Source organism: Aulostomus chinensis, chromosome 21 (genome assembly GCF_037954235.1).
Source record: "Aulostomus chinensis isolate RoL2024-O1b breed Wild chromosome 21, RoL_Achi_v1.0, whole genome shotgun sequence".
NCBI lineage: Eukaryota > Metazoa > Chordata > Actinopteri > Syngnathiformes > Aulostomidae > Aulostomus > Aulostomus chinensis.
In genome coordinates, this window is record NC_141340.1 from 18,770,427 (window position 1) to 18,789,764 (window position 19,338).

The window sequence follows — 19,338 nt, forward strand, 5'->3', positions numbered from 1 at the left end:
CTAGTGAACATGCTAGTGAACAGGCTATTGAACATCCTACTGAACGTGCTACTGAACATGCTATTGAACATCCTACTGAACGTGCTACTGAACACGCTACTGAACACGCTATTGAACATCCTACTGAACGTGCTATTGAGGTCTAACAGGACCCAGACTGAAGGCCAGCCATAAAAAATCTGCTATGCTTTATACTCCATTGCCGTAGCGTTTATATTTCCATCAGTACTGACAAGATCCAAGTAAAATCCTGTCATCAAACCCCACCTCAAAAGCAGAATGAGCACTTCATTGGGATTTAATGATGACTAGCTCACTCAAACAGGCCTGTACAAGTACGACTGGATCTCTTAGTATCAAGGATGTAGGTCAGTGGTCTATATTTAACATAACTAGTGTTCATGTTCCATTTCCTCCACCCCAAGCTGAATTCTTTTGATCAGAGAAATCTGAATTGGGTGTGTGTGTGTGTGTGTGTGTGTGTGAGAAAGAGAGAGAGAGAGACATAGAACAATGCCTTTTTTGTGTGAGTGAGTGTGAAAGAGAGCAATAGAGACCGCTAACTTATGTCAACAAACTCTCTTGACGGGAAATCGACTTTTCCCACCAAACCTTAATTAAGAACTGACAACAATACCAATAATACATGCGTGCAGAAGCGTGATCTATATACTTTTTTTGTAAATTTGGGGGGCGGGGGGCATTTCAGTGTGACTGCTCCTGAAACGGCCACTCTCCAAGGAGTTTAGCAGGTTTGCTAGTAAGCCGAGGCTCCTCTCTCCCTTGACGACAGTGATTTCCGCAGGAAGCTCTGACCAACCCAATTGTTTTGCACTTTCCAAAACAAGCTCTCTCCAGTTAATCATTCCCCCTCTTATCAGTGGGTTCTACAGGACTGCACAGAATCGAGCTCCAGGCCCTCTGTGCTTATGACCACCAGTTTATACTTACTCAGCATTTATCCTGAATCCTATTAAATGTGGATATGGAAAGGATACCACATGCCTTCATACCGAAAAGACATTAAAATAGTTATGTCTTCCAGAGCAAATGATTATAAGTAATGAATTAAATTATGCTCGAATTAATCTTGGATGAAGCCAACACTCTGGCTGAGGGAAGGACTTGTTCAGGACGCACATCACATCCATGCAAAAAAAGGGCAGGTGCTGAGGTGGACTTGAGAAGAGCGCAGAAAAACCAAAAAGAGGACAGTTAAATCACGACGGGTCTCTGGTCTCTGCTAATTTATGATGTAATCAACCACAAAATAAATGATTTAGAATTATAATTGATTCCTTTTTTTGAACAAAACTGTGATATTAAAAACAGACATGGATAAGAGAGGGGTTCACGACTGTTTCATCTTCTCTGGCGTTCCTTGTGAAGCGTACTATGGTGTAATCAGACGGGGATGCTCTGATCAATGCAGGCCTGTCTATGAACAGTTTGAGCAACCTTGAATCTAAAACAACAAGGAGGACTTGTAGGTGACATGTAGGTGTTGTTAGTGGCTGCAGCGTGCAGGAACAGCCTCTCCATTTCTCACCCAAGGGTTGGTGGAACAGCGGAGTCAAAGGAGTGGGATTCGATTTGAGGTCTGTCAGCAGGTAAGCTCCTGACAAAGTCAATGTAGCACTGGCCCGGCTCGTAAACCTTTGCATTTTCGCAAAGGCTCTGGTGGTTGATGGGGAGAGACACAATCTGGGCCTGCTGCAGCTGGAACCAGTTGACCGTCACCTGAAACAAGGAACAGAAAACACCATTAGGTCGCATCACGTCAGACGGACGTCAAGAGACAGAGAGGGAGTTTGTTTAGCAGCTACAGTGGGATCGAGTGACTCCCACATTTCAGTTCATTTAAGATAACCTACGGCCTTAAGAGTGAGGTCGCATTGGGAGACCATCTCTCTGAGCTGAGTGATGATCAGACTCTTGGTGTTGGCAAGGTCAACTCTCTTCTCCCCAACATCGATCTGACAAGCTTTGCAGTGCTCCCTGGCCTCCTCGGCCTGCCAACAGAATTAAGATATTTATTAGCATTCTTGGTCCTGGTGGATATGATGTAAGTTCAGTTATATCATATATATATGTGTGTGTGTGTGTGTGTGTGTGTGTGTGTGTGTGTGTGTGTGTGTAGTGAAATACATAGAGACCACCTTAAACAAAATTGCATAGCCATTTCTGGCCAAGAGGCATAAAACAGTAAAGCTGAGGAGGACTTAATAATGTAAAACACGTACACAAGTAGTGCAAGATGATGAGCAATCTGGAATCGGCCAAACAATCTTAGAAGTGAACGAGATGACAGCATTCAAAACTAACATTAACAAACCACATATTTGGAAAAACAAAATGAAAGAAAAACACAAAACAACAACAACAACCAAAAACAGTAAGTCAGGCTCAGTGCAAAAAGACTCCTCCAACGAGCGTGACAGAAAAGCCACAGGCCTGTCAGTCCACGTTCTACCTTCTGCAAAGCCTCTTCCTCGAGCCTGCGTCTCTTGTCCAGCTGTTTAGCTGCTGCTGCTCCTGCACTCTGCTCCTCCTCGAGGCGGGTAGTACACACTTTGGCCTTCTCATACTCGTCCTGCCGCTGGGCCTGCAGGAGCCGGGCCTTCCTCAGAGCGCTGTCCGCTTCATGCTGGATATGTAGACGCGTATTTTATTTTCTTTCAACGCTAATACACTAAGTCAGCAAAACTATTATTATTTCATGCGACTGTGTGTGGCCCTTCCCCAGATCAGACCGTTACCATAGCCAGCTCACCATTTTCTTTTGCTCTCTCTGCCACTGCTCCTTCACCTCTTTTCGTAGTTTGTCCAGCTCAGTCTTTCTTGCTTGGAGAGGCTGAAAAGCAACACACACAATCAGTGTATTATTTTTAGTATTCATTAAATTATTTGGTATTCATATATCTATATATAGATATAGATACATATATAGATATCTATTCACTTTATTTTATTTTATTATTCACGTTACTGTTATTCAACCAAGGGAAAAATTCCATGTCAAAAACAGAATCACTTACCTGCGTGAATTTGTTACTTTGGAGCACTACTGCAGTGTGAAGTACCAGCTTGCTGTATTCAATGTCATTTTTGAAAGCAGTGATATAGATGTCACGAAAAGGCATGAATTCCTTGAACAGGGGGATAAATTCTCAACGTAAATTAAAATACATTCGAAGTCGTGCCAGAATCCAAATTGTACGTTAAGTCCGAACATAGTCACCTGTTGACTTGCAAGTGTCTTTGCGGATTCAGCCATTTTTGAGTAGCTCTTTGCGCACTCAATATCTAGAAATGGATCACACATGAAATGACTTGACTCTTGCCTCAGAAGTTTCCATTTTTTGTGTACACACATATTTCCACTGTATTCAAGCAACTCTAACTCGTACCGAAAGAATAATGAGCAACTAAAGCAGCCAGCATGCATTCACGCTAACGGTGAAGGGCATCAGACACTTTGGCCGCAAACACAGTGTCGGATGGATGTTGTCAGCTTCAAAGTAAAAGAGCGTTCGTGGACCTTTATGAGAAAAATATAAACTGGGCAGTGAAAACACGCCAGGTATTACAGTCTCTCATCCTTCTCAAATTCAAAGCTCCTGAAACTTTTAGTGCGAGTACTTTTTTTTTAATACAAACAGACGACTATTTCACTACTCATTTCTGAAAAAAAAAACCCAAAAAACCCCACACACAACGTCCTTGAGTCACGAATCACTAAATAAAGCATTAACCACAGTATTTGTGTTCAACAAACGATATGTCTGTTTATCTGATAACCGATGTGCCGTGCAACTTCGCCGAGGGCTTTGTGTCACCGGGCTGACAGGCAGAACGACTCCATGTTTAAGACGAAAGCCAATTATTAACCAGTGTGCTGAAAAAAGTTCTACACTGTAGCCTCAACCTTGAACACAGATAAGAAGGCTTTATTGTTGTGAGTCCGGCTCAGGTGTGGTGGGGGGGGGGTAATTAGGAAGTGCATGTCGACGAATCCCTGCATTTTTGTGGCATTAGTATTAACAGAGACTGAATATGCAAAGCAGTTTTGTTCTAGAAACATTTGAAAAACTTTTATTTCAAGCGGCACAAAGTAACTATTTCAAATAAGTCACTGTAAGTAAAAGTGAATAGAAAAACTCTACCGGCTGTTTTTGAAAATACGGTGCACATTTTTAAGTCCAGTATCTCATAAAGACACCCTCACATACGCATGACTGAGGTTTCTTAGTCCATGACAGGCGCGACCAATAGGCTGTCTCTTCACTAAACCACAGCTCCTGTGCTGTGACTCACCCATATTGAGACGCTTCTCCACCCACGCCAGCACCTCTTTGGTGTATTTGGACCAGGCCTTGGCGTACAGCAGCGCTGACTCCACCCCACTGTCCTGCTGCTGCAGCATCCAGTCCACCTCTTCAACCCGAACCAGCAGCGACTGTCCTGGGACGATCACAGGAACCGCAATACGGAGGTTGTAAAAAATGGCCTTAAACTTGACTTCCACACTGGACATCGTGCGTGTGTGTGTGGGAACATTTGTGACTGAGTCAGCAGCAGAAGCCCAGACTGACCTTGAGTTAAATACGGGCTAATACCTTTTGAAGGTAATTACAGGTGACGACTGCATGGATAAATAAATGGTCATGAAAAGTAGAGACGTGAGCGTTGGTCACTAGGATCTGACCTCACATTACAGACTGGCAAAGCTGCAGCAGTAACTCAGTTTTTTTCCCAACCAGTCTGCATGTCCCAGCTTCTCCTTATACGTTCACAGAGAAGCATCAGTAGTGTGTGTGTGTGTGTGTGTGTGTGTGTGTGTGTGTGTGTGTGTGTGTGTGTGTGTGTGTGTGTGTCGTGGACCGGGGGATCTTACCTGGTGTGTCATTTTTCTTGGGACCAGATCCTCGCGATTCCACTGAGAGATTTTCAAAAGACTGAAAGCATAGAGATGGACAGATACCTGATATGCTCCGATCAAAGCCGACCACAACTTCTCCTTCATACAAACAAAATGCAGCATCACTTGCAGAGTGCCTGCTTAACCCTCATGAACTGTGCACACTTCTGGGGGATTTTTCAGATCTTTTGCTTGACAATTAAGGAGCAGAAGGTCACATCCTGAAACTCCAAGTATGTGTAAGGATAGGGGCAACATGACTGGATACACTAATATAAGGCGTTCATTTCTGAGTCCAGGCATAGCTTCCAAAGGTCCACATTCGATATCTTAGAAAAAACAAGAGTTACTCTTCTTACCCTGCTTTGCTTTGGGGAGAGCCCCAACAGTGATCCGTTCTCTACATCTCCCATAAGGAAGTCAGAAAGTCTGAAGGAAAAGCAAAACAAAGAACTCAGCTTGAGAAATCATTTATTCGAAATACAATTCTAAGAACAACCCACGAGCCTTAAGATCGGGTAGTTTTAAAGAAATATTTCTCAATGCTTAATTGGGGGGGCAAAAAAATTGTAAATTCCAAAAATGTAAATGAGTCATGGTAACTACAACCATCACACTTACACATTGCCAAAGGTGAACGCCAATGTGTCGACAGCAGCGTAGACCTCGCGGAAAAGATTCCGTTTGTTCTCGTCGTTCACCTCCTTAAAGTTGACTCCTGTCAAATGGGGATGAAGCAGGATTGAGTTAAGCTTTGGAAGCAAACGTGAACTCTTCATACCCAAGCCACCGCGCGCAGCCTCTGTTCCAGTCAAGGTCGAGGCATTAATTGCAGTGTGTGATCATCATCCTCTGGGTGGCATGAAGCACCGAGTCCCAAAAAAAAAAAAAAAAGAATTCTTTGGAGTGAGTCATATTCCTCAAATTACAGAACTGGAGTTCAACAGAAGCATCCACAACAACTGCGTACCCTGTATCAGAAAAGATAAGCAGGGACTACCCTGAGTATATTTGGCTACAATCTGGGAATACAGTGGTTTCCTGCTGCGAGTCTAAACAGTGTTGACTGAGGACAGAGTAGAGGAGCAACACCCATGTAAATAGTGTAATCAGTCTTCGCAATAAACTTCCTTTCCTTACCGCACGGGGAAAAACTAGGAAAGAGATGCTCAAAAAAACGAGACCAATAAATCAGTGATGTCACTGGCCATTCCGCTGCCTCCATAATTTCCTCTCCTTTTCCTTTCCATTGGAACAATGGGAATTTCGAGAGTTGAAGTCTTAAAGTGAGCAGACATTTTACATATAGACCCTTCTTTTTTCCTTCTTTATCCAATTACCTTGTTTGTTTTGGAGGCAGGAAAAAACATTCACAGATGAACTAAAAACTAAAAAGAATTTTACGACTCTTGGATCATCTCTGACATCTTTAAGGAAGACTGGTTCAAACGGATCCACTTATACATAAAATACTCTTTAAAACTTCTGACACAACGAGAGTAGAGTGCCCACTGACCCACAGCTACCAAAATCTAAGAGGCTTTTTTTTTGGGGGGGGGGGGGGGGGCAATTACCAGATGTTTTGTTTTGGAAATAAGTCACCTGAGCTACACTCTGCTTGAAATGGTAAAAGTACCCACCTGACCCACCTGAAAACCAGCTTGAATTCAATATTGCTCCTGTTCAACAGAATTATATTCCTTGGTCATGACTGGTAATCACAATTCTGGTGGTTGACTGTGACACAGTCTGTCTGTCAGTCCAATAGTCCATTCTTTCCTGCAGTGAAAATGAGCGTTTAAAAAGGACATAAATCCAGGACCAAAAATATCCCGACTCAGGTGGAGGAAGCCTAAAGGATCTGTCGGAATTATTTTTTCCTTTAGGAAAAAAAGTTTCGGCGTTGTCCGACGTCCGTCCGCGGGGTCCTCTGCCAGCCTAGTCCAGCTAAGCACCACCATTCAAAGCGTGCAACTCTCTTGCTCTGTAACATGTCCACCTCTTGTGTCCACCCCTACCCCCAACAGGACAGGACAGGACATCCTGAACTTTGCTGGAATACAATGCCAGTGATCGCTCAGGCCCCAACCAGTGGTCCCAACGTGGAAGTTACATCATCAGAGAAAAATGGTATTGTTTCACTGGAAAAGCACAACACTGCCGAACCACTCGTCATCTGCAAGAGTTCAGGCATCAAAGGAACTTTCCGTTTAATGCAAACTTACATGGAGACGTCATGTGGATGTCAAGCAGAGAATCAAAGAGTTGTGCTGTTGGTTGGCACTTTGAAATGTGATGAATTGATGTTCCAAGATAAAATCAACTGGAAAGTCTAAACTTTATTAAGCTGAACAGTAAAATTAAATCCAGAGTAAAAACCATGAAGAATTTACATCCAAATTCTTTTCTGTCCTTTATTAACAGAATTCCAGCATTAAATAGAAAGCAGACACAGGTATTATCAATCACTTTAATTCAGACTGTCCCTTAGTTACACAGGACCTTAGTGTTACTGTACAAACCTGTGTTTCCCCACCATGTCATGTCAAAATGGCTGCTGTTATAAAGGTCTATGATCTAGGCACAGAGTTTTGGCAGTGACAAATTTGGAAAGTTGATATCCACTGTTCATGTTGAGAAACATAAATAAATGAGCACTTCAGGCCACCTAGTGGCGTCAATGACATAACATGCTCCACTGCACAATAACCCTTTAGCGTTATTTGCCATTCATCATAACCAGCTGCTCAGAAGTAATGCTCGTACTGCTGTCCCTAAACGAGTCTGTTTTCATGGGAAGTTTGATAAGTGATGATTTTAAAGATGCAAGAGGCAACGACATTAAGAAAACTAATGTAAAAAAAACAAAAAATAACTCATCCACAAAACTTTAAGAAAGTTCTATTCTTCCATTTTCTACCTCTTATCCTGTTAAGGGTCGCCGGGGGGGGGGGGGGTGGAGCCTATCCCAGCAGCCTTCAGGTGAGAGGCGGGGTTCACCCTGGACAGGTCACCAGTCCATCACAGGACCAACACATAGAGACAGACAACCATCCACACTCACAGTCACACCTACAGTCAATTTAGAGTATCAATCAGCCTCGTCCCCTCTTGATGTCTTTGGACTGTGGGAGGAAGCTGGAGTACCAGAGAGAACCCACACAGGAACAGGGAGAACATGGAGACTCCACACAGAAAGATCCTGTGCTGGAGCCGGGACTTGAACCTGCAACCTTCTTGCTGTGAGGCCACAGTGCTGACCACTACACCACCGTGCAGCCCTGGTTTAAGATCGAGAAGTCAAATGTAACTGCAGAGCTCAGTGACATCAGCTCAGTTGCGCTCACACGTGATGGCTGGAGGAGCATCACACCCCTGAGTGTCAGAGCGCACTACATAGTGGAGGGCAGAATGTAGCAAAAAGTGCTATAAACCAAAGCTGTGTACAAAGCACAGACTGGTGGTGCTGTGGCACAGGAAATCAGTGACGTTCTGTCAGAGTTCGGTATTTCTGATAAAATTATAGCCGTCAATGTAAATAATGCTGCCGATATGGATGTGGCTATTAGGCACCTGTAATTTTTGAAACTATGCTCTTTAGCCCACACATTTAATCTAGCAGCAAAAAGCCTGTACTCCCTAAATGTAGCGAGTCAGTGGGTGGCCAAGGTCCGAATCATTGTGTGGATGAAGAGGTGCTTGATGGCAAAGGTGGCTCTCCAGAAGCAAGAGCTTCCATGTAAGAAACATGAAGTTCGCTTAACAGTTGTGCGTTGTATATGAAGTTAAAGTTACTTTACATGTCTGATCTTATTACATTTATGAGCTCTGCGGAGTAGTACGACAGTATTTGAGTACTTACTTCAAACACAATTATTGTCTCCTAGGATGAAAAGCATCTGCTACATGACTTTAAAAATGATGTTCTTGTTTCAATCAGAGCTGCCCCAACACGCACCCATTCTTGATGTGCGCAAGCGCGGGAACTCTCTTTACCTAGGGTTGGAGAGATTCACAGAGCGGTCCCCTGCAATTCAAGCAGCCAGCTTGGATCAACAGCTGAGGACAAATATGGAAAGGGACAGGGAGAGGTAAATAGACGAGATGGATAAGATATTTGATCCTGATGATGTATGAAGCTTAGACACTAAACACCGGTACACACAAAGTAAGATTTCAAATGACAGTATTGGAGTGAATACACTTGACTTACGACAAAGATCTGTCACTAGGATAGACTATGTGCTACTGTATTGTAGGAAGTGCATGTTCGGTGTTTTGTCAAGAAAAAAAAGGACAAGTTGTTAGCTTTTAATTTGACTTTATTTTCATCAAAAGTCTGTCATTGCGTTTTTGAGCACACTGGCTGTTGTTGCGTTAGTTCAAAGTTCACCGGTTCTCACCGAGGCTCTCTGTTAACGTTACGTTAGTTACGACTTAGATGGCATGAACGGTATGACGTCATGTAACTGTCAAAATCATGAGAGCGCAAAAACATCCACAACTTTGTGGCAGACAAGAAGTTTGGAGGATTTTTATTTTATTTTTTTTTTTGTGGTACTTTTGTTTTCAAAAATAGTTAAAGCTGTTTCCCTGTGGTACTCCAGCAGTCTTTTGAGGAATACAAATCTACACCCGACTTCTTATCAGCAAGGAGGTGAGTAGATGAAGACTGAGTTTTCATTTTTGGGTGGACTATTCCTTTAAAGAACAAGAAGCCTTGTGGATGGGGGGCAAAACGGCTTCAGGAGTCCAGTTACCTTGATATAAGTCTTTGGATGATGAACTGATAAATTCTGGTCCCTGAGTGACAATGATTGTAAATTTCTTAACACTCAGAATTTCATCATGCAGAGTAAAATTTGAGTGTTACTTACTCCTTACATGTCCCCTGTTTCGTGTGTGTGTGTGTTTGTGTAAAATATGAATTTATCCAGTTTAATTAATGGTGATATGAATTTATTTACCGGTGCATGAAGAATCTATGACTAAAATTTATTAACAGTGCGATACATACATACACACCTGACAGTATACGCAATACACCATAATGTTGTAATACCATATTTCACATACTGCACATGTTGTGTAAAGGTTTGTACACCATTTGTATTACAGTAGCAATTTGACAACTCTCTTTTGTTTCAACTTTTGCTGTTTAAAAAGCAGATTAACTACAGTTTAAATGATTGATGTTAAACTTGTAGTTCCAACCTGAATTTGATATCAAAGCAACAGAAATTTTAGAAACACTGATCAGATTGCAAATGGTTTGTACATAATTTTCCACACTCTTAACACTAATCAATTACATTTGTGTCTTGTAATAATGTAACAGCAAAAAAAAAAAAAAAAAAAAAATTACTACGCGCACCTATGCTGTGCACTGAAAAAGCTGCAGATCAGCTGCAGGTGGGCACAGTAATGAGAAAGTTCAGCAGATTAGAAATGTAGTGCCAAAAAGAGCTGTCTGATGGCAAAAGTAAAGCAGTGAGAATTCATTCATGCGTCCACTTAAGCAGAATCAGAAAACATGGAGGCCATAAAATGATGTAAAAATGATTATCAGAATTGTTTTTCTGCTTGCTTTTGAAAAATGTCGTAAGAACAGTATGTATGTTTGTAATATTTGTGGTTTTAAAGCCAATATCATTATTTGTCTTTAAGATCCAGGAAGAGTTTCACAGAATCACAATGGTCCACCTTGAACCGAAGTTCATGTCCAAGCTGGATGAATAAACGCCCCGACTTATGAACCTCTTCCAGTCCAAAGGCGGAAGGTTTGAGGTTGCAGGCAATCCTACTCCAGGTGTTCTTCAGTGAGTATTACATTTGCTAATATTCTATTTTGGGAATTTTGTGATCTTTAATATCGTTACTTGGATCTATAGGAGGTAATGCTAGCCTGTGATTCTCTGTACAAATGGAGTATGAAATAACTGCATGCAAGAATGAGCGTTTTTTTTTTTTGTGTTTCATTAGACTGGTGCCTGAGACGGCACAGGAAGGATCCTTGACAGGGGCTTGTCTAACAGTAAAATAAACCACTTGGTGTTAAAAAAATGCAGCTTTAACAGCTTTTATGTCAGTGGATTATTTTTTAAACCATGGACCTGAATAATGTTAATTTTTGTCATTTCACAACCCCAACATCAACACGACCAGAGCTTTAATTGTGTGTAGTAACACAAGCTTTGCACTTTATATAATCTGTTTTTTGTTCTATTCTGTCTTTCATGTTATTAGAATATGAAAAGAAGTGTCTCAGGGAGTCAAGGCCCCAACACATTGACATGATGCGGCATAAAAATTCAACAAAAGATAACCGAAGTGGTCATGCCATGTGGGTCTTGCCCACGTCTCGCATTTTTGTCATGGAGAATGGCTGAGGTGTTCATAGTCAACTTTTACGTTCATGCTCGTTCAAACATGTTGAAGCAGACTTAAGGAGTCCAAGTTAACCCTCATATTGTCCACATGGGGTCATATGACCCCAACATTTTTGACTGTTAGAAAAGTGTGAAACATAACATTATTGCACAAATTTGTATTTCTTCTATTTGTTCAACTTCAGGCCAACCCATTTATAAAACTTTTCCTTTTTTGGGGGGGGGGGTATTTACACCTCATTGATATAAAATGATAATTTTTTGTTGTTTTTTATTTATGAAAAAGAAATTATGAATCATTTCAAATATAGTAAAGATATGTAAGAAGAATGGCTAATGGCACAGCGGTTTTCAGGAAGGTGCGTCGGAGGAGAGGGATCAGCGGCCACATTTCTGAAAAGAACTCCCGCACACTGTCTTCTCACTGCACACAAACTTTATTCGCCAGCGCTTTGTTCACAGACCTTTCTCAAGGCTTCAAAAAAGTTTTTTTTTTTTTTTTTAAATCATAATGTTATATTTCATGCTTTTTTAACAGTCAAACCAGTTGGGGTCATATGACCCCACAAGGACCACGAAAGTGTTCATGCCATTTTGCACTTGTTGAATGTTGGATAAACAAACATGTTTTAAATAAATGTTTATCTGCTGTTTTATACATGGTTATCTGTTGACTTCTTGGTGCCATAGTGTACATAAGTTTTGTCGTAATATTGGGTAAATTAGACACAGAAAAATTGTGGCAACAAAGTGACATTCAATATTATTGAATAGATTTTAAGTCCTTTGATACAAATTAAAACCGAAAATTTAAAAATTAGTTTAGGTAAAGATCAATATGAAGAACAGTGTAAATGTGTTGAATTTAAGTAGCAATGTACTTGAATATGAGTTGATACGACTTATTTTATTTTAGTGAATCCAAATCATTTTTATTCAGATATTTAGTAGGCCTATTTCAATTTCAACCAGAAAATTAGTATATATAAATCAATTTCACCCAGACAATTAATAAATATAAGTCAATTCCACCTAGATTATCATTAAATATGAATCAGTTTCTCCCCGGTATTTAGTTAATCTAAAATACTTTTCCTCAGATACTTAGTCAATCTCACAAGAAAAGCTGATTTATATTTACTAGGATTTACTCAATTTTTGGTGATGTAAATCATCATTTGGCATGTGATTACTAAATCCAACACATTTTAACTGTTGTTTTTTATTAGCATGTACTTATTTTTTTTGTTTAAGTTTAGTTAATGTTTTCAATACTTTTTAATTAAAATTTTAGTACTTAAAATCTATTCAGTTATTTAAGGTGTCACTTTGTTGCCACAATTTTTTTAAGTAACCAGTGCAGAGGAAGAGTGCATGTAAGAGGTGGGGTACGAGGAGTAAGAGGTGGGGTACGAGGAGTAAGAGTTGGGGTACGAGGAGTAAGAGGAGGGGGGGGGAGGGAGAGCAAGACAAAGGGTTCTGGTGAACTTAGAGCTACTGTAAGAGACCATGTTCTTGTCCATGGAATGACAATGAGGGAAGCAGGACAAAGAGTACAACCCAACATCAGCAAATTCACTGTGTCCACCATAATCTGGACATTCACTGAACAGGTAATTGTTTTTCTCGTCATTGAAAGTTCTCTGTACATCACTTTGCCGATATACAGTAATACTGTAAAGGAGACAGGGGGAAAGTCTGTATTGTTTTTGTAAGTGCATGTTCACTTCTTGTAGAATTCCAAGACGGCCAAGTGAGGGTGGAAGGACACCTATGTTCTCCCAACAGCAGGAGGCCCTCATACTTGACATGGTCCTGCAGAATAACACCATCAGACTGCGTGAAATACAGCACAGAGTCATAAAAGATGATGCAAATTTCACAGAAATCAACAGTGTCAGCCTTTCCACCACTGGCTGTGTCCTCCAACGCAACAGAGTGCGCATGAAGCAGGTGTACGGAGTCCCCTTTGACTGCAACTCAGAACAAGTCAAAGAGCAACGACTCAAGTGTGTGCAAGTAGATGTAGTACATTAAGACAAATTCACTGTTTGTTTACAATACCACATACAGGTCCTGTCTAGCATGACATTGTGATGTATGTACATCTGGAGTGCGTATACTATACTCTACAATTTAGGTCTGTCTTTCTGTAGCACTTACAAAACTATATCTGTTTCTATAGAGGGTGTTTCGACTGGATTCCGAGGAAAGAATGAATATGTTTTTGTGGATGAAGCGGGGTTCAATCTGACCAAGAGGAGAAGGAGAAGCCAAGAACATCACTGGTTGACAGGCCTTGTTGAAGTCCCTGGCCAGCGTGGTGGCACTGTCACATAATGTGCTGCCGTAAGTAATTGTGGGGTTCTCCACCATCATGCCACATTGGGGCCATATAAGACAGAGCATCTTACATTTCTGGGAGGGCTTCAGGTGTCTAGTTTGGCCATGAGCTGGCAGCGCATCCTGTCTATGTCCTTGTTTAGGGCAATGTCAGTTTCCACTGCACCAACAGGATAGGAGAGTGGTTCAGCATCAACCAGCACTTCATAAATGTTTGCCTTCCACCATATTCCCCTTTCTTCAAACCAATCAAAGAGGTTTTTTTTTTTTTTCTTCGTGGCAGTGGAAGGTATACGACTAACAACCATACACCAGGGTCAAGCTCATACAGGCCATGGAATTGGCCTGTGGTGACATAGGTGTGGAGTTGTCCCAAGGCTGGATCCGGCACACCAGAGAGTTCTTCCCCCATTGCCTGGCTAAGGACAATGTGGCTTGTGATGTGGATGAAGTCCTGTGCCCTGACCCAGCAAGGAGACATGGTGCTGAGGCCATTGATTGAATTGTTTGACTCTCCAATTGTTCAGTTTTGTGGTACCCTTTCCATACAGCGTACTGTGATATGCTCCTCATTCTTCATTTTTACTGCATCTAAGTGCTGCCAAATTCACTGTAATTGTATTTATGTATTTTGGCATGTCTTTCTTGATTTCTAAAAGATTAATATATGTCCAAGTTCTGTAAATGGTTTATTTCTAGTGAGGATAACTTACGTCAAACAGTGATGGTCTGTACCACATGTCTTTGGAAACATGAAACATTGTCTGCTCTGTACGACTATGAATTATACAGCCAATCATTTTCTTTTGATTTAGCAACAAAAAAAACAAAACAAAAAAAAAGCATTTTTATTGTTCTTTTATTTGAATTGTAGCCTAATGGTATTAATCATTCATAATGAAGTGGCATGGCTATTTTTTTTATTTCATTTTTTTTACAGAGAGGACTTGCTGTGGGGCAGCAAAGTACCTTCACACACACTTGACCAAGCGTTCAAGAAGTAGTCTGCATGCACCTTTATCCAAAAACGCAGTAAAACTGACTGAAGCAGTCACGTGCTGCATGGCAAAAGATACGACGCCTTTGGCAGTTGAGAGGCCTGGCTTTCTGAAAATGATGAAGGTTGCCGTGCCTCATTACAAAGTGCCTCACGGAATTATTTCTCAAAAAAAAAAAAAAGATGTACAAAGCAGTCAAAGACGATATTAAGAAGAGCTGAGCTCAGGGTGAATTCTTTACAGCAACTACTGACCTCTGGACCAGTGAAAGAGGGGTGGTCTGCCATACATCAGCTCCACCACTCATTATCTCACCCAAGACTGGCAACTGGAATCACACTGCTTAGAAAATCAGTTTTTCCCAGAAGATCACTCTGCTCAAAATGTTACAGAGTTTTTGAAAATATGTTGGATGAGTGGGTGATGAACAAGGCGGATCTGGTCCCCATAACCACAGACAATGCAACAAACGTGTACCGGAAACCGTGACGATTTTCATTGTTTCATTCATTTCGTTGTTGTTTTTTCCTTCGCCAACACCCCCTTGGGTGGTTCTATACCTGATACTTCCCACCAGAATTTTAGAACGGAAGAAGCTTTTTGGATGAGAGGCGAAACGTCTTCACTTACAAGAGGTTGAGTCCAGTTGCCTAGTTTGATTTTTTTTGAGGAATTTTCATAGTTACATCCCTAATTGTCATACAGGACCATTTAAATGAAGGCCAAAATAAAGTAGTAAATTAAATAGCGCAGAGGTGCCATGATGCACTCTGCTGGACACACTTCCACACAACATTTTTTATATCCACATACGCGCAATTCAGGAAACATATACACCAACACAATATATTTGTGATAGGCCGATACCAGCCGATGTATCGGAAATTCTACAGATTTTTTTATGAGGCTGGTATCATCACCGTGTTGCCTCCACCCAGAGCTCCCCGCTGATTTGGCAGTTCACCACGAGGTAATACTTTGACTTTGTTTTTGTCTGCCACAACAGACACCCTCAGCACTCTAAATCAAAACATTGTTTGCCATGTTGATTTGTTACTTAGGCAGCGGCCTGGGAGTTGGCCTGGAAAAAAACAAAAACATTTTGTCTGGGAGTTTAGCACCAGTTTGAGAGGTATTTGTGACTTCCCACCACATACAGTACCTAGCCCACTTTTATGACATATCATAGAACTGTGAAGAACTTTTTCAGCCTCAACTAAAACAACTGCATAGAAAGGTTATTCAAATGTCAAATGTAACTCTCAGGTAGGGACGTTTCAACTCTGGATGTCTCTTATGTATTGGCATTTCTGAATGCCACACAAATAATCATGAAGCTATGCGAACAAGGGTGTTTGCATGAACCCAATAATCGTTTATAGCACATACGCGCACACATACAAATGCATGCATGTGTGTGCATGTGTTCCCAATATTTCAGTGAAGGTAAGCTACATATTTCTTAATTTACCATGTCATTGTTACTTTAAGGGTAAGCTTTCAAAACTGCTATGAAGCCCCTCTATGTCCCTCTTTGCAATGCAAATGCAGATGAGTCATACTCAGGGGATTCTTATGCTGCAGCCAAGTTCAGAACTGACCTGCATGCCAGATTTCAATCTCTGAGAATGAGGGACTGAAAAAAATGATTGGTCTAGTTACCTTTGGTCCAACACAAAGAACTGCTTCCCTGCCTCTCAAGTCACATATTTGACTCCCAAATATTATTTTCAGACTCTCTGCATGGGGTTTGAAACCAATAATGCACCATTCTAAGCACGAGTGAGTTTTGAAAGATCTGAATAGCACTGAAGCTATCAAAAATCCTTAGAGACCTCTCACATGAGGGGCCTGAGCACTGCATCAGAGTATACTTGAGCCATAGCCCTGTTAATTTGATTAGAGGAAGCATTTCATACCTTATCCAGGCACAGATCAGTAAAATGTACTGTGGTCCACTTGAAAAGGTGGTCCTTCAGTTTGTTTTATGTACACTCCTGTTGAAACTTTCCCTGGGAATTTCTTTCTACTGTTGTAAGACTTGGGAAGACAGTGTGAGAGAAAGGAAATAATAAGACAAATCACTCAGGAGAGAAGACTGTCAAGCAAGAAGGGTAAGATAAAAAGAGACACAAACCAGACCAAAGGAGAAGTGGAGGGGTAGCTAGTGTGGTTTACAAGAATGTTGAGAGCTATGGGTTTAAGGGAGAGATGTCATCACCTTTCACTGTAGCGATGACAGTTCCAGCTGCACTGAGGATGTCCACAGAATTGAGGCTCTGGTGTTTGCTGATGATAACCTTAAGAACTTGCAGCATTTCCCCGAGACGCTCATGGACCGCCTGATGGAGGCATTCCTGGTGCTCTGCAAGATTACAAAGACATTTTTATTCTTTTGATACAACCCAGCCTCTAAATTGGACTACCTAAGCTCATATTGAGTTTGGCCATATCAGCGCACAAAAATTATAAACCACAAAAAAAAATTGCTAATGATTGACATGCCCCAGACAGTGATAATAAAAACATAATGACTATGTTCCATGGTGCTTCAAAATACAGCAGCAATGTTAGCAAAGGTCCGGGAAATATCCCAGCATAGGCCAAATAGGGGAAAATGTGTCATGATGGTGAAAAATCCATCACTTTGCCCTCAGTAGCCCAGAGAAAAGGCCAAATACATTTTGAAAAACAAGTGATTTATATGCTGTGATTGTAGAGCCTTAAAAAAAAAAAAAAAAAAAAGTTTTAATGGAGCTCATTGAGACTGGGACACACTGCACAAAAATAAAATACATAAAAATAACTAACCACTGATTATTGACAAAGCCCTGCGATTACATACCTAAACCAAGGCCAACAGCCCATTCTTAAATACACTTCCATTAGGCTTTGTGCATTGATAGAACCAAACCATTGATAGAACCAAACCAACTGACAAGGGTGAAAATGAAGCCATATAGAACTTGTGCTGCATTTTAAAGCTGAGGCAGCAATGTACTGTAAATTTTGAGCTGATTTGCCCACATCTCCCAGGCTCAAAATGAATGGTGCAACCTCACTGGCAGTCCTTATGCACGACATTCTAGTTATGTCGTTGTAAAGCAGGTCCCTGGCAGCCATGTCAGACTAAGGCCATCCATTTCCAGTCGTTCAATTCAACATTGGAGTCAATGGTCTGTCTAGGGAACCGCACCATGAAGCTAAGGTGGCAGAAATACTGCACACAACTCGGCAAACCAAAGGGGAACGAAAACACACAACCAGAAACAAAGTGCATACATAAACATAACTTACAATGATCTTTCTGCAATCAGACGTAATTTCAAAAGCCCCTTTTTATATGGAGTGGACACAGCGGCAATATTACACTTTTATTCTCCCTCCTAACACAAGGGGTTAAAGTCAGTGAAGTAGTAAACCTCAGCATTGTGTGTTTACAATTAGCTGGGCATTGTTTTTATCTGTAACAAGCGTCGCTTACATTTGGGGACAACCAAGCACTGTGCAATCAGGTCTGAAGAATCATGCATTGTAAAATGCAAGGCATCATGCTTATAGAAAATGAAAAATACCATATTAAAAAATGTGCTTTCATTCTTCATCAAACCGAAACATCAAGAGTACATGAGTGACAGTTATGAGCCAAAGCCTTTTCAGACGACAACAGAGTGGGCAAGCATGACCTTCCACAGTAAACTCGTCGGGGCGTTTCTGAACACTTCATTCGTAAAAAAAAAAAAAAAAAGGATATTATGAGGCCTAATTGGTGATGAATACAGCATTCTTAGACAAAGTCTGCAATACATCTCCCCAAAACAAACTAACTCAGGGGGGGAAAAAAAGCTGAACTTAGGTCAGGGCTTTAAATAAAGTCCTTTGTTGACCTATCTGTTAGTTGGCCAATATCGACCTACCACAGGTATATGGTGTCAGGGTATAAGTTTTCCAATTTACACTACAAATGCTTTTTTTAAAACGGTACATAAAATGCATAAAACAATGTCTATGGTGACTTGAAAATGGTGTAATGTCGTGTGTCTGGCAGCGAGTGCTTGGCACCTCTGCCTTTGTTTAAATATTTTATTTTGTCCTTATTTATATGGTCATACATGAAAGTTACATCCTTTTAATTTAAGTCTTTTATTAAAGAAATTAGACGTCGCAGCACTCTTACATAGTTGTGTCAGTTCAAAGGGTCTATTTTCAGAGGAGCACAAAAATTCACGATAACTCACCACTAACACTATTAGTTGGGGAAGGATTCAAAAGTGAACACTCATACCGTTTCTTCCGTGGAATTGAGGCCTGGTATATTAAAGGAAGGTTTTCATCACCACTGTAGCAGGATGTGCTGCTGATGGAGAATTGTTGGGTGTAAATTCATTGAAGGAGTGAGGTGCTGGACCTGCTCTACTAGTAGTGTCATGAGAGAACTTTCATTGTGATTCGGCGCTGAACAAATAAAACTGACTTGACTGGACTTGGAAACATACTGAGCACTTCAGGGTTGAGTGACAGAATTGTGACATAGCTAGCGTGAGCAGCTTTTTATGAGCCTGACTGATATAAACTAGAACTAGCCAGGGAAATGGAGGTTTCATGCTTTCTACTCTCTCACAAAGCCCACACAACTGTCTTTGTAACCAAAACATATTCTTATCGTCAGCTGTCATCAAAGTAGGCA

At 41.0% G+C, this 19,338-nt stretch overlaps 1 protein-coding gene across 6 annotated transcripts in view; it reads right to left on the reverse strand.

The window, feature by feature from the left end:
- arhgap29a (Rho GTPase activating protein 29a) overlaps positions 1-19,338 on the reverse strand; it is a 47,873-nt gene that overhangs the window by 11,198 nt on the left and 17,337 nt on the right. For 3 of the 6 annotated variants that reach the window (XM_086192138.1, XM_086192137.1, XM_086192139.1), the window contains exons 3-13: positions 16,873-17,016; positions 5,543-5,639; positions 5,281-5,350; positions 4,898-4,958; positions 4,318-4,464; positions 3,242-3,306; positions 3,039-3,149; positions 2,774-2,854; positions 2,474-2,647; positions 1,875-2,012; positions 1,550-1,740 (exon numbers count right to left, since the gene is read on the reverse strand). In XM_086192138.1, the coding sequence (XP_086048264.1) occupies positions 1,550-1,740; positions 1,875-2,012; positions 2,474-2,647; positions 2,774-2,854; positions 3,039-3,149; positions 3,242-3,306; positions 4,318-4,464; positions 4,898-4,958; positions 5,281-5,350; positions 5,543-5,639; positions 16,873-17,016 (1,279 nt within the window). Of the gene's footprint in view, positions 1-1,549; positions 1,741-1,874; positions 2,013-2,473; positions 2,648-2,773; positions 2,855-3,038; positions 3,150-3,241; positions 3,307-4,317; positions 4,465-4,897; positions 4,959-5,280; positions 5,351-5,542; positions 5,640-6,561; positions 16,510-16,570; positions 16,841-16,872; positions 17,017-19,338 lie in introns of those variants that run through there. The other 3 variants (XM_086192141.1, XM_086192142.1, XM_086192140.1) reach the window with 3 other exon arrangements.